The sequence below is a fragment of the Malaclemys terrapin genome, chromosome 2 (genome assembly GCF_027887155.1).
Source record: "Malaclemys terrapin pileata isolate rMalTer1 chromosome 2, rMalTer1.hap1, whole genome shotgun sequence".
NCBI lineage: Eukaryota > Metazoa > Chordata > Testudines > Emydidae > Malaclemys > Malaclemys terrapin.
Window position 1 is genome coordinate 197,775,923 of NC_071506.1, and position 16,100 is coordinate 197,792,022.

At 40.5% G+C, this 16,100-nt stretch overlaps 1 protein-coding gene across 4 annotated transcripts in view; it reads left to right on the forward strand.

The window, feature by feature from the left end:
- The first annotated feature begins 408 nt into the window (after positions 1–408).
- AOAH (acyloxyacyl hydrolase) overlaps positions 409–16,100 on the forward strand; it is a 110,504-nt gene continuing 94,812 nt past the window's right edge. For 2 of the 4 annotated variants that reach the window (XR_008443852.1, XM_054018508.1), the window contains exons 1-3: positions 714–801; positions 1,236–1,387; positions 14,514–14,609. Coding sequence is in view for 3 of the 4 variants with exons in the window: in XM_054018508.1 (XP_053874483.1) it covers positions 1,237–1,387; positions 14,514–14,609 (247 nt within the window). In the remaining variant the exon portion in view is untranslated. The other 2 variants (XM_054018509.1, XM_054018510.1) reach the window with 2 other exon arrangements.

A 16,100-nucleotide genomic window follows, 5' to 3' on the forward strand; every position in this document is an offset into this window, starting at 1 on the left:
TATCATTTCACTATTCTTTTCTGCTGCAAGCAGAGGTGGACTTTACTTCAATTTTTGTTTCAAACCTTATTTGAAAAACAGGCAGCAAACCTTCAGTTGCTTAGATGGTCCAAGCAGGAAATGTATCTGGCTTTTTAACCCTCAGACGCTGGAGGAGGATGTAAACAAACTTTGAAAATACTGATGAGAATAGAGATGTCCGAATCTGCTTTGAATCAATCAGCTCCCTGCATCCCCTTTGTTCCCATTATGTTGGCAACTTGGCTTGGCTTCTTTTCTTTCCTCATGATTAGACTTAGCTGACTGACACAAGTAAAACACCGGCCTGGGAACCCTACAGCCTGATTACCACCCCCCACAAGGGTCAAGCCACACTCGTTAAGAAAAAGGGAAGAAGAAAACAGAAGACTGAGCTGTTTGCTGGGAGTGAGTCACCAACGCCGAGGGTATTTTCTTCTATTATTAATGTTCATTATTTCTATCTGAAAGTGGAAGGCCCAGCCTGAGATATTACTAGAAGAGTTTGGGTTAGGTAATATTTTTTTCTGGACTTTTTTCTTTTGTGTTTTGTTTTTGCCACGCTAGCTATGTCGGGGAGTGTCTTGCTTTATTAATGCTGAGCGGCTCCAGCACTTGCTGTGGTTTTATGATCAGTTAGTCATCTGCTGCTGCTGCTGCTGCTGCTGCTGCGCTTGCTACAAGTGGCTGAAGAGCCCAGAGCCAGAGCAGTGCATACGGGCCCCCTTCTGTTCCAAGGCCAGCAGGGAAGGAAAAGGCGGGAAAGAGAAAGGGATAATACAGGTGTGTGTGTGGGAGGGGGGAAATACAGTCCTACTGGTTTTCCCTAAGTGCCTGGTGAGAGGGGGGATGTTGTATGAGTGCTATTGGGGAAGGGGAGACTCTAGTTATGTATGAGGGAGAAGAGACCCCTGAATACTAGTGAGAAGCTGTGCAACTGTCCTTGAATATTGGTGATTGGGGGTTGGAGGAAGAAAGTACCAGTGAAGTGGGTGGGGGGAAGGGTATGTGGGTGTGAGATTCTCCCTGAGCACCAAAAGAGCAGGTGGGGGTGAAAGAGATGCTCCCTATGTAGCAGGGAGAGTGTGTGAGGTTCTCTCTGTCCCCCAGATTAGGAATGAGAAGCAGGTGTGTGACTCTCTCCCTGAGTATTAGGGGTATGTGTGTCCCTGGGTACTCTTCCTGTATTACAGTTCTTTCTTTCTTCCTTTCTCTAGGATGAGGGGGTCCTGGCAGGCATTCCCCCCTCTATTCTTCTCCCTTCTCCTTCTCATGCTTCCTCTGAAGGACATCTCAACCTCACCTCTGTCTGGTAGAGCCCAATCAACTCTGGTCTCTGGTGAGAGTGACAATGGACACACCTGTCTTGGTATGTATTCAGGTTTTGTTTGCTTGCTGTGTTCATCCATTAGTTATTACACTGGTAAACAGAGGCTAGCTGTGCACATAAGAAATCATCCTTTATCTGTTTCAACAGCTGCCGCTGCTGCACAACACCAGTAATCTTAGTCCAAATAATAACTGTTTTAAGACAATCAAAGCTAAAATGGGGTTTGGAGCTGCAGTTTGATAGAATTCATACCCTTGGTCTGCAGGAAACATTAGTGATACTGGCTTTCACACTTAGTAGCTAGAGAACTGAAAACAGGATGTGATTGTTTTTAATATTTATTGTGGCTGTTTTGAATGTATGTTACTCTGTTTTATTTTATTGTACAGATGAGCTTCCCTTCCCCTCCCACAAGACACCCTCAAAAAACAGAAGTTTTATCTCAGTTGGTTTTGCCTGGCAAAATCTTCTTAAGAAATACATCTAGGTTTGGGACACAGAACTTTGTGAGTGCTTCTTTGGGTTTGACAACATGTTCCCAGTGTTCAGGGTGAAATTCATCTGATGTGAAGGGCCTGTACAAGGCTTTTTGCATCACTTAAGCATTTGCCTGCTTTGGAGGATGTGTCTGCTCTGGTCTGAAAGACCAGCACAGGGGGAAGCGTTGAGAAATGTTAAGGAAGAAGCCTTGAGATACATGGATTCAGTGGTCCTAACTACCCGTACAAGCGGCATGGAGGTTTGCAGCTCCTCTTCCAGCTTGCATGCTGAACTAGTAGCCATGGAGGTTGAGATGTGGTTTAAATGTACACACCCGGATCCATGCACTTAACCAAATATGCGATGATTTGGGCTTTATGAGGGTGGAGTGATGTTCACCCCTCTGAGTTTTGACAAACACGCGCACTAGCGAACATGTCGTGGTGATCTCCACAACATGGACTTGGTCAATTTAGTCCCAAGATGTAGCGAATTTGATAAAAGTACTAATGTCAGAGTCAGCTCAGAGCATTTCTGGCATCTGTAGTTAAAGTGCAGTAGGCAGGAGAATCAACCAAGGTAGGGAGTGCAGCTTTTATTTAGTTAGTTAGTTTTAATTGACATATATTTACAAAACAAACATCAATTTGCTTTATGACCAAACAGACTTTGTTTGACACCTTTTTGTCCCCCTCTAGATAATTCAGTTTTCAGTGAACACTGCATTTTGCACACATAATCACACGCCAGACTAGTTTGAAAAATTCTGTTCCTCAATCTGCAGAAGGCTTTTTGGGAATAGACTTATGAAAATGAAAACTATCTTCACTATTTCAATGTAGTCCTATGTAAAAGGGGACTTTATGCTGCTGTCTTTTAAAATAAAGACACTACAAACAATTTGGGGACTCCCTCCCTTCTTTGTGTTGCACATGTGATATTCTCCTCCATCAGTTTTATAATGATAGATAAACTACTGCCCATTTTATATATTTAAATTACAACCGTAGGGAAACAGCTGCTCTTCCCAATAGAGGCCAAGATCTAGGGCTCTACATGCAGGATAGGTGAGTTAGGAGCCCCTGAGTTCTGAGTCTGGCTTTGCCACTAACTTGCTGTGTGGCCTTGAAAAGCCAATTAGGACCAGATGTGTATACCCTTATTAACATTCATGTGTACCTTTTGACAAGAGTAGCCCTTTGCTTTCACTGAGGCAACTTGTCGAGCAAGTTACTACACACACAACTTCTCTGAAAAAGGTATGAGAGTGTGGCCTTTAACCCCTTATGTCTCCGTTTCCCCATCTGCTAAACAAGCAAAATAGTGCCCATTTCACAAGGCTGTGGTGAGAAATAGTTAATCTTTGCTAAACACAGTTTGAATACCAGGTATTTTTGTTGGCCACGTCTAACATCACATTCTCTCACTCTCCTCATTTCTTCTTTTGCATCTCTGTTGAATATTTCTACATTGCTAGTGAATTTTAAAATAAGCTTCTGTTCTCTCCTCAGTTGCCAGCGAGTGCTGTAGGGGATCTGTGCAAATGATCAGTGGAGTCTCTCGTAATGATGTGACTGCGTGTTGCAGTTGCAGGGCACTTCTTGCTAATTGCACATTTTATTTTTTTTAAAACTTCAGACTGCACAGCCCCCTTTGCAGCTCCACTTTGGCTGCCCTTTGGAATGAGGCTATTAGTCAGAGAGAGCACAATATGTTTGGGCAGCAGCTCATTTAATCTTCTCTAGCTGACTGATATTGTGTGGGTCAGCAGCCACACTGGCCAATTTCAGCTTTGCCAGGGCCAATGTAATTCGCCTTCATTCTTCTCATCAACTTTCCTGGACCACCTCTCGCATTCATCTGTGAGAACCTAACTTCGGGGGTGCGGGGGCATGTGGTAGGCACCATATTAAAACCATGTCTATTTTTAATAATAATAATAACAACTTCAGAAAAGCAGAGGGAAAAACTAACCCATAATTCCAAGCTCTCCTGTGTTATAAAGTGTTAATTTGCAGCCCTGATAGTTTGTATGATATCCAACTTTTAAAACTGTCTAGCTGTGCTTTTTATGGCATGGATGCAGGACTGAATAATTTACTGTAGCGTATGCAGTGTAATTGTAGCCGTGTCGCTCCCAGGATATTAACGAGATTTCCTTACCCACCCTGTCTCTTACTGTTGGGTAATAAATTCCAAATCTCAGATCAATGTTGTTTGCAGTTCCTGATAATTTAATACAGTGGCACATACCTAACACAGTGAGAGGCTTTTAATAATAATGCTGAAACAAAATGGCTGTTTAGATATTGTCTAGGGAAGCAGTGTGCTATAAAACATAATATAGAGACCAATGAGTGCTGTAAAATGCCATACTTTGGCATCACTGTAAAACCACAATTCATTTTACACTGACAACCTAGGCTAGATACTGATCTCATCTCACGTGAACCAGTGTAAATGCAGAGTGAAGCCATTCACTTAATTCAAGTTACTCTTGATTTACACGGATGAAAGTGAGCAGGATTTGGCCCATACTCGGTAGTAAATGTCAAGTGTTTGCTATATGATTTTTTTCCTTTTGATTGAGATATGTATATATGAATCCCAGGCATATATAGCTCTGTGGTAGTATACTATACCAACAGTTGAATAGATATTTTCATTCTAAGCCTGTATTTTCAGAGAAATTTCAAGAAATATAAGGTAACATCTTCAAAAGCACCTAAGTCCCATTTTAAAAAGTGACTTAGGCACTTAAGAATCTAATTGAAAGACAGTACTCCATAAAGCATACATATAACAATGAGTGCTGTAAAGAATGTATGTAGCATACTTACACACATTTTGGTGCTTTTTGAATATTTTACCCATCACCCTTTGGGTTGAAATTCCTTGTACTTGTTCTTAGCCCAAAGGTAAGCTTTTTTTTCCCCTTGCACCTTTAGTAACATTCTTTTTTGGCACGTTTGAATGATATGATGATGAAAAGTTGTTTATGATTCCCATAATAGCTGTAACTCAGCCACCAAATGTTTATATATATATATATATATATATCTTTTCTCCTTATAGAGTCATCAAAAGTATTGCACGCACTCAATGAACACCTTTCAGTGGTTTGGGGAGTCCTACATTTTAATCTCTTTACTTTTGTGCATATAAAATGTAAAGATTGTAAGCTCTTTGGGGAAAGGAACATCTTTTTAGTATATGTTAGTATATATACGGTACCTAGCACAACTGGGGCTTCTAGGTGTTACTTCATTAATAACTACTGTGGTCGGGTTTTTTTGCATTAGACTGAAGACAAACTGGAAGTAAAGATGTGATTAAACCATTCTGACCCCGGTTCAGACTTCAGTGGGATTTAAGCACATGTTAAAGTTAAGCATGCGCTTAAGCACCTTTCTGAAGAGGGAAGCTTTCCTGAATTGGGGTGTCAGAGAAAAGAGGAATAGAGAATATCACTTCTTAGACTACACTCACACACACACACACACACACACACACACAAACATTTTTATGTTAAACAATAAAAAAGGGGCAAATCCAGTGGAAATTCTTGTGTTATATATTTTGCTAAATGATTATCTTTCAGATATACCTTATGTAGCACCAGGCATCTATGTGGATAGGTACCACTGACCTCTACTGGGTGGAGTCAGAACTTTCCACATCTAGACCATGGTCCCTGTATGGTATCTAGAGGAGAGAATAATAAATAGAGACCTTTGTTTTTTGAGCAGTAGGATCAGAGTTCTGTCCCTGCTATTGCATGATGCTCAGAGTGACTGTGGTAAACAAGAAAAGTGACACATGTGATGTTCCTAGGTTTTTGTGCCATGCCATCTACTGAGATGCAATACACTTAAAATATCATATATTGATATTAATAGTTTAAATATATGGTAATGCACTACATTACATTATGCAGCATAACTCAAATATAATGCAGATTGACACATTTGGTGATATTTTAAATAAAATTTGTTATTGCCACATATGTATTTAACATGCAAAATATGTTGCATTACACAACAAATGTAGGGGAAAATGTATAGTCTATGCCAACATTTTAAAAAGTGGGTACCTAAAATTACAGTCACATCAGTGTCTCTATCCAATGTGTTTACATATTATGCATATAATATGGAAAACTAAAATCTAAATTTTAACCATTAGATCACATTTCCTCTCTCTTTTTTTTGGCTTCAGGGATGATTTTAGCCCAATATGTTGAAGCAAGTCAAAATACAACAAATTCTCTGCAGAAGTACAGTTCCAGAAATGTCTCAGAGCCCTCTCTGGCTATACACGCTATGCTGCATTAATCATCCCTAAGGACTCCAACTGAGATAGCCAAGACATTTTTTTATTAACTCTGTTTCCTGATTTTCCTTCATATCCTAAGGCTCGCTTTGTAATAGAGTTTTCTGAAACTTGGACAAGTATTGTATTAACTGTGAAATACAATAGATTAAGGGATATTGACTTAGAACAATGTTGTGCCTGTTGAAACCATATATTATCAGCCCCAGCTCTTAGCTAATTTACCAATCTATTCAGTTGAAGCAGATAAAAATACCAGTAAACATATGAGAGGTCAAGACAACCAGACTCCTCGTCCAAATGCAGGTGTAGGGGAAGGTGGTAGGAGCCAGACAACTGCATGAAATGGGAGAAGTGCTCAGTGTGCTTCAGAAAATCCTCATTCTTGATATCAATAGGAAACATTTAAGATATATACAATATTTGGGAATGGATATTCATTTTTATAAGGGTCATTCTTTCACAGACAGAAATCAGGAGGTTTCGCTGTATATTTAGACCTGTCTTTATTTACCATTGAACTTGAACTCATTTTATGGAGGATGTTCTTTAATAACTAGGATCGGATGCTGTCTTATGTTGTGAGCAGCAAAAATGATCCTTACCCAAAGTGGAAAGCAGAAATAATGGACTGCTACAGGCTCATGCCCACAGGGGATTGGGGATGCTGTTCCACAGGAGCTCTGCAGGGCTAGGCTTAGGATCTTTGGAAGTGGGGTGGAGAAAGCAAGAAATGGAGCCAGCAATCGGTTCTTCTCTGCAGAGTGCTTCGGTCCTGATCCCATCTATTACTGAGCAAAAATCTATCCCTTAGAGAAGAAATACCCCCCACAGCTGATTCTGAGCAACTATGAGGGGAGTCAGCCAATGTTAGCTTGGCTCCTGAAAATTCAGTGCACCTGGATAGGAAATGGTACCTCCACACCTCAGCAGTTCAGCTTTTACAATGTTAATATGGGGTGATCAGAGTTTCCTGAGTTCCTTCTGCAATAGCGAATGCCTTATTTAAACACACAAGTTGGAAAGATACAACTTACTAACAAAACTGCTTTATTCCAACTGCCTGTGCAGCAGAAACTCTCACATACAGTAAGTCTTCCTATTTGGATGTGCTCAGTAGAGTGGGAAGACAATATGTAAACGAAGTAATGAAATCCATGCAAGTAGACGCATGCAGTGCAAACAGCAGTAGTACACACCGTTACACCTTGCACTGCTTCTAGAGGAGGGAGGACTAGGAATGATTACTCATGTTCAAGTGGAAAGGGGAAGGGTGAGATTTCTCTGTTTGAGTGGAGTTCATCCCATTCTCCAGACACTGCTCTATAGTCCAAGTTTCAAAAAGATACCGCTGAAGACCAAATATTGTGCCTTTGCACCAAATGGTATTCATTATTTAGGTACTCTTCTGCACAGACTGCCACCCCCCCCTCACAACTCAGCACTGCTTTACAGAGTGCCTCCTTGTGCGTCCCAGTAGTTTGCAGAATAATTTGCAACACCCCTTTAGGGGGTACAACATTCTCTCCACTGCACAACTGGCTGGCTCCATGGGGCTGGGAAGACAGAGCCTTAGCTTCTTCCACACCCCACTGCCTTTTCAGCGAGTTGCTCCCAGCGGAAACAAATTAGTCGCAGCCCTGACACTCCTCTGAGCACAGGGACTGCCATTCTGGGAAGCCCCTCCCAAGTTCAGAGACTTGTGCGAGCTCAGCTCCGGTGAGCTGCGTAACAGGGGAAGCATCGTTAGCTGCCTAAAAGGGGAAGATCGTTGTTTCCTCACCACTGTGTGTGTTTGTGAAAGGGCTCGCCACAATCTCGCCCTCAGAGATTGCACAATGGTGGAAGCAATCTGCCTGGAAAGCCCCTCAGCCTTTCTCTCATTGCATGTCTGAACTGCACTTTTCAGAGGGGCAGTTTGCCTAACTAGGAGTTCAGTAAGGTGGGTGGAGGGGTGAGGAAAAACTCCATTGTCTAGAACCCTAGATCAAAGTAAAGGATAGCAAGCTATTCTCATTCAGTAACATGAAGGTCTGTGGGTTCATGTAGAGTGCCAGAGAATCCATTTAATAAAGTCTTGGCTTTACACAAACTTATCTGCAATCGGAAACCTGAAAACTAAAGAGGCAACTCTGTGTGCCTTGACACTTTCACAACAGCCATAGATATAATTCTAATGATAGTTTCTTTTGTATGTTGCTGCAGAAGTGGATTAAGTTAAACTGTCTGCTCAGATTGCTAGAGGCTGCATGGCCAAGAAATGAATCTCTCTTGCTCTGGTTTTATTATAAGGGTATGATTTTTTCTAGTCTATTGGTAATGTCATTTTATTATTATACGCTATTTTCAAATACATGGGGAGAAGTGCTCCTTGCCATGTGAATTTTCAGATTACTGCTGCTGAGTAAAATGGTGATGGTTTCCTCTTATCTCCTCATAAATTAATAGCAAATGGGACAAACTATCTCTAAAAGAGACAGGTATTTTATTAATACCAGAGTCTAGTTTCTAATGGCTAGTAGGCATTATAATACCAATGCATTTCTCCTAGAGAAAACATTCTTCAACCTGTCAAGGCATTGAAACCTATTATCTAGTACCATGGAACAGTCAATTTCTCAAATCTTGTTTATAAAGAAAATCCCACACAACTACAAAATAAATGCAAGTTTTCAACTTCAATTGAGGAACCAATTTAACTTGCTTCAGATGTGCCTCACACAATATGAAAAATAAATCAAATATCAAATATCGCTGAATTAAAAAAAGCTATAAACAGATATTTCTAGATCTGAAACTGGGTAACTTGCTTTTCCACTGAGCCCACGGTATTAAAAAGCTTGTATACTCTCTGAAAATATTCTCTGACATCAGCAGAAGTGATTAAAGCAGTGAGATTTCACTAGGTCTTCAAAGGCAGTTGACTTTTCTTTTTTTCCCCTCTCATTTCCTTTTTATCTACCTAATGATTTTCCATTTTTAGCCAACAGAGTACAGACCATAAAAGTCTTATGAAGATTTGCTAATATTTCTGTGTGAGGAGCTGATGATTTGTCTACTTATTGTAAAGTTTTTTTTAAAAAAGGCTGTAGCAAAAGTGAACTCTGCTGATGTTATTAGTATATGCCTGGCAAAAAATTGATTGTATAAATGGTGTATGATTATGATATGATCAGTGTGCACTAAGGCACAGTCCCTGCCTTGAGTATCTTATAATTTAAATTATCTTATAATTTAAAGAGAGAATTCCACCTAAACTTCCCAAAAATCCATCTAGGGAATACACCTCTATCTCGATATAATGCCGTCCTTGGGAGCCAAAAAATGTTACCGCATTATAGGTGAAACCGCGTTATATCGAACTTGCTTTGATCTGCCAGAGTGCGCAGCCCCGCTCCCCACCCCTGGAGCACTGCTTTACCACGTTATATCAGAATTCATGTTATATCGGGTCACGTTATATCAGGGTAGAGGTGTATTTATAACTTCACCATGTGTCATTCTCTTCTAGGGCATTGGGAAGGAGAGGATGAATTGTTATGTTGATTTGTTTCCTATCAGTCTTAGTTTTACACTGAAATAAAATCTGTCTGTAATACATCGGAATGCAATCTGAACATGCATCCATCTAACAATGTAATTAACATTCTTGCATCCATCTTATTGACATGCTGCTGCATCTGAAATATGAAGTGAATATAATACTTAGTTCAGTTTTTGGATACTATAATACAACTACGAAGACCAGAAAAGAAGTGACATGACACAGGATGTACATCCTCTCCTTTCTGCTTGACCGCAAACATGCTGTGATTACAACATATAATTGCATCATCAATGAGAGTATGGTATCACACTGACTGGTTACATTAAATGGCAGGTATATGGATCCCTAACCACAACAGCAAAAAGTTCCTTCCCACCTGATAGAGTGCAAGAAGATACTTGAGGTAGGAAGACTTCCACAAAGACTGACAGGATCGTAACCCTGGCTATGGCTGAAACTTCATCCCCGCTATAAATGGCCACAGTACAGTGCTTTGAAAGAAAAGCAGATGTGCGCTTGATTGCTTTGTTAATTGAGAAATGGATGAATATATCATGAACAGGAGATACAGAGGGAATGCTATCAGGGGCTTAGGTGGCGAAAGAGCAGAGAAAATGCTGAGTTCTCTGTTATATAACAAAGACAAATGGAACATTATTTTTTCTGCCCTGCAGTCTTTGTCACCTTCAGCTGCTCAAAGTGACAGGTTGCTCAGCTTGAGGAAGTAGATGTTCAAAATCTAAATGAAAATCTCTGCAAATTTTACTTACATTATTGGTAGTGGGGGGAGAATATGTCTTTTCTCTGTGAATGTGACCATGCTTAGAATTTGCCACTAGATCCTCTCGCTCCCTTGTTTGAACCAGGGCTTTGGAGCGGATCCCAGAGCTGGAGCGCGGAGCAGCTCCGGAGCAGTGGAGCTGCAGGTTTTTGCCTGGAGCTGGAACGGAGCCAGAGCACAGCTCCAAAGCCCTGAAACCATTCCATCAGGTTTGCCTTGCCAGGGCATCAGTTTGAACATTTTGCCCTGGATAACAGGCTGTGCTCTGTTCTGCCTGAGTCTACAGATTTTTGTCTCCTGTCACATTCTCCCCTCATGCCTTTTGCTCTTCCCACAGTATTGACCTCGATGCCCCTAAGAGTTTTCTTCTCCTGCTCCCATCTTTGCACTTTTTCCAGGCTGCCATGAGTGCAATGCATGACGTTCTGAATCCACTTCTCCCAGCCAGTGTCCCATATTCATTCAAATCTTCCCTGAAGAGTCACTTCTTCAGTGAGGCCCACACACAACCAAAATGAAAAATAATAACTACTACTATTTAGAAATGTCAAAGCTAACTCCTGCCTCTCGTTTGGCTAGTGCGTCTCGTCTTTTTACTCCTGTCTTCGAGACTGTAAACTCTTTAGACCAAGGGCTGTGAAAGGAAGGGTAGTCTTGTGGTTAAAGCACTGGACTGGTACTCAAGAGACAAGTTTACTTCTTAGCATTGGCACGTATTTCCTATGTAAGCTTGAGCAAGTCATTTAATCTCTGTAAAATAGAGGCAGTAATAGGGGTTGGGAAGGTAAATTTGCTAATATTTCTAAGGTGCTCAGACATTACAATGGTGGGGGCCCTAGGTATATAGAATAGAAGTCCCTCCTGAATATGTTCCTAGCAGAGTTTCCATGGTGGGTATAGGGATGTACGGTATGTCTGCTCTGATTGATGTTGGGAGTCTGATTTTGTTGCTAAGGTCTTTATTATTTGGGACATTTTCTTCATTATGAATTGATTTTTTTTGGTTAAGTGCTAGTTTCTTGAAATGTGCTGCTGTCTTTCTTCCTTGGTGTCTGTTTCAATTTATTCTCTGTTTTATGTAAGTATCCATTCTCATAATTAGCATGCCTTCTAAATTACCCCTGTTAAGAAGTCCTGTTGAGGGTTTTGTTTCATGAGGTTAAGTATAGTGAAGCAGGGTTTTTTTTATGTCTACAATGAGATGGTGAGCTCCCTGCTATTCCCATTCGTGTCCTTGAATTACTTCCTATAAAATATAAGGTTTGCTTTTTTCTATATAGAATTATATTACCTTGTAATAAAAACTCTCAATAAAGAGATCTAATAATTTCCAATGGTGGTATATTTTCTCCACCACTTTCCAACTCATAACCTGGTCCATGAAGAATATCGCAGCCTTATGTGGGAAAATAACACCTTGTTTGGTTTATTAACACATTGTGGCAGGGTCATCAATAGAGAATTTAACTGCCCCTTACTAGATATAGGCCTGACCAAAACCCTGAATGTTAATAGCTCTGAGCTTTTGGAAAGCTTGGATCTGTATCAGTATTTGAATTTTGCATCTCTATTTTTGTGTCAAACCAAAACCTGAGGTCTGAATCCCCTCAGTAGTCCCTGGTAGGAGAAAAGAGACAGGACTTGGCTGTATTGAATACAAGGGGAATTCTTTATTTGGGCTGCTGGAAACAAATAGATCTTAGAGTTCTCTCCAGCTCTCTAGCTCCTAGAATAAACACAGCCTGTGCTACTGATTGTCACTACACAGGCACACTCTCCAAGTCTGTCTATACGGCAACCGGGGATGTAATTTGCAGCTCATGTAGACATACCCATGCGAGCTTTAATCTAACGAGCTAGCTGGTGGAAAAATAGCAGTGAGGACATGATGGCATCAGCAAAGGCTGTACAAACCCACCTCCCTTGCTGGGTACATACTTGCTTGTCCAGCCAGTGCCAGCATGTCCTCACTGCTATTTCTAGTGAGCTAATTAGATTAAAGCTAGCAAGGGTACAGCTACATGAGCTGCAGATCACAGCCCCAGCTTCAGTGGAGTCATAGCCTAAGCCTGGCGTGAACTTCGCAGTCAAGGAAGGGTCTGCTGATTATAAGATTATAAGAATTATAAGAATAGCCAAACTGGGTCAGACCAAAGGTCCATCTAGCCCAGTATCCTGGGTTCCAACAGTGGCCAATTCCAGGTGCTTCAGAGGGAATGAACAGAATGGGGAATCATCAAGTGATCCATCCCCTGTCACCCATTCACAGCTTCTGGCAAACCGAGGCTAGGGATACCATCCCTGCTTATCTTGGCTAATAGCCATTGATGGACCTTTGCTCCATGAACTTATCTAGTTCTTTTTTGAACCCTGTTAAAGTCTTGGTCTTCACAACATCCTCTGGCAAAGAGTTCCACAGGTTGACTGTGTGTTGTGTGAAGAAATACTTCCTTTTATTTGTTTTAAACCTGCTGCCTATTAAGACTTTGCATCATCTAACATGGCTCCTTTATAAAATTGCAGATCTCTCACCCCATAGTCTCACTGAAGAGAGATCCGGTGACAGGTACCCCAGTTTTATATGGAGCTATGTTTGGCTTTTGAGCAACAGCTCTGTGCAGGGGCCAATGTGGAGCCACCCCACGAGGAGCACCAGAGACACCTGGACCTCTCAAAGGCACAGCTGTCCAGTGCTGCCCCTTGCACACAAGGAGAATGAAATGTGCTCTGTTGGGATTAAATAGAACCTCTTCCCTCATTCTCTGCCATTTCCCCTAGTGCACCAGCCTTGCTCTGCTGTCTGGTTCAGTGGAGGCAAGGCTGTGTACCCGCTTGCTCAGGGCTGGAGCAGCAACGAGCAGTCCCTGTGCTTACCAGAGCTCAGAAAGTGACCCATGTATAACCACATAATGGGAGCGTGGTGAATTTAGGAAATATTTTTAGCCTTAGCAAATGTTTATTTTTCTGTCTCGGGGCCTGCTCTTGCAAGTCCTCTGTGTGTGGAACCTCCATTGACTCCCATGGAGATCCTGTGCAGGACTACGCCATGTTGTCACTGGAGTGTTTTGTTTGATGTGTTATATTTGCGGTTGGTGATTTCTAATCTACAGTCATGCAGGAGTTTTTTGTCCTTCAGCTTTTGCCCATTTCTGTCCTGGTGCATGCTGTGAAGATGTAACAGTTACATGACTGTGAATCAACCATGGGCATGTGATTGCCAGCTATGTGCAAAATGCCAAGATGCTGATTACAATACTGTCTGTTGGAATAGTGTTGGATCTCTAGAATATTTTTTTTCCTTCCTCAGTTTATTTCTTAGGTGCAGGTGCGATCACACTAGGGACAAGAATTAAACCTAGAAAATTGTTTGTTTGTACGGTGTTTCTCACCAGTGTGGCTACAGCTAGTTAAAAATTTCGAACAAAATATTTTTCTATTGGAAAATACCATTTTGCAGAAATCTTAACTTTCTGCTGGAACATGTAGATTTTGGCAAAATTTAATTTAAATTTTTTTTTATAAAAAAACATTTCTACATTATCAGAATGAAACATTTTGATATTTTATTTCAACATTTTTTATAAATTTATTTTATATGCTGTTATGATATAACATACAAAAATCAAAGTTTGGATCAAAACATCTTGATTTTATTGGAATGAATTTTGTTTTCAGAAAGTTTTTGTTCCAGGAAATTTATGGTTTTCTTCTAATTCAGAATTAAAACAAATTTTGAAATGTCAGATTTGATGGGAGTCTTGACCAGATCTAAATATGGCTATATAAAATGCAGGATGTTTTGTGCATTCATCTACCAATTGCATCCAACCTCTGGCTTGATAAGTAGCACTGTTTTAATAAAAGTTAGAAATATAGTGGGTTTTTTTCCCCAGAAATATTATCAGCCATGTAACATCTCAAAAAACAAAACACCCACTGGTTCATGTCCACTTGGCTTTATAGACACTCTATTTAATCCTGTTATATGTATGAGATAGTGATCTCTTTGTTTTGCTTGTTTGCAGGATGTGTGCTTGTGGTATCAGTAATTGAACAGCTTGCAATGTTTCACAACTGTACAGCAAAAGAAGCAATAGAGAGACTCTGCAACTATCTACCTGGTAAATATCAAATACACCATATGTTATGCTGGTACCACTGTATTTCTCTGTTAATTAAAAATTCACTTGAATCTGAAAATGTTTTACCCACTACTGTAACACCATCTACGAATAGTGTATGTGAAAGATATCAAGGGTGAAATTGTGGCTCATTAAAGTCAGTGACAACTCCCACTGACTTTAGTGGAGCCAGAATTTCACCCCAAAGATACTTGCATATAATACCCCCAGTTTGTTTACTTTGTATATTTGTCAGCACTTTAAGAATAGCCAGTTTCACTGTATACTCAGTCAGTTTCCCCTTACATTTGTGCGAGTCTTTACATAGTAACTGGGAAGATGAAAACATTTTCAGAAATAGGAAACTGTTGTTGTAAAGTCACAAAAACTGGCAGAGGGACTGAAGGGCAGGTGTAAGACATTCAATTACTTTAAAGTAACTTTCTAAAATTGACTAGATGTATGCCATGGTGCTGGTAGGGAACAGTACCTCACTCCCCCATCCAAAACGTAACCCAGGAGCTGCACTGGTGCAACAGTAACACAATCTGCAGCATGCTGATGGCGTATCTAGCTCTGCAAATCTGCTGCCTTGCATGGGCAGCCAAGGCCTGAACGAGGTCAGGCAGGTGCTGTGCTGCCGAGGAGAGAAGGGGGAGAGGTGCTGTTCACAAAAGGCAGGCAGGAGAGCTACCCCTCAAGGGTCATGTCAGATTCTCCATTACTGACCATTTTAAAATTAAGATTGGATGTTTTTCTAAAAGATCCTGTTCTAAGAATTATTTTGGGGAAGTCCTCTGGCCTGTATTATACCGAAGGGCAGATCAGATGATCGCAATGGTCCCCTCTGGCCTTGGAATCGATGAATCTAAAGTTGATGCTGTCTCTAACTTCATGAATTTAAAAAGACTGTTTAGGATTTTTCATTAAAGAGTTTTTTATATGGTATCTTATTAATTCCATCTCTGAAAAACTAATGTCTTGCTCTTTAGTCCCTAGTTTCATGGAGGATGCATGTAGAATAATAATTCTATCCTTTCTGAGGTGTGGAGAAAGGTTTGCTAGAGGTCATTCACTGAGTCAAATGATGGTCAGTTAGTTCCTGTTCCATGAGACACATTTTCATTTTTGACATCATAGGCAGATAACAATAGAGCTTCAATTATAAACCCTAATACTGCTGTTAAACTATGGTTTTCTTCTAAAAAAAAAAAAAGGCTCTGTAAAAATGACACACTATGGTTCCGTGTTTATTTTCACGCAGTGAATCTATTTCAAATTTGTTCAGTGTACAAGTGATGAAATTTATTTTTAACTGCCAGACCTGTAAACTTGCCCTCCACTCTGAAGGTCAAGTTGCAATCTTTCTGGTTCATACATCATACATCAAAATTGCAAGGGTAAAAATTCTACAGGCAAAATTCTGCCCTCCTCTGTATGTATATAACCCCATCATCCCTTCAAGTTACATCTGTGCAACCTCATTATCTT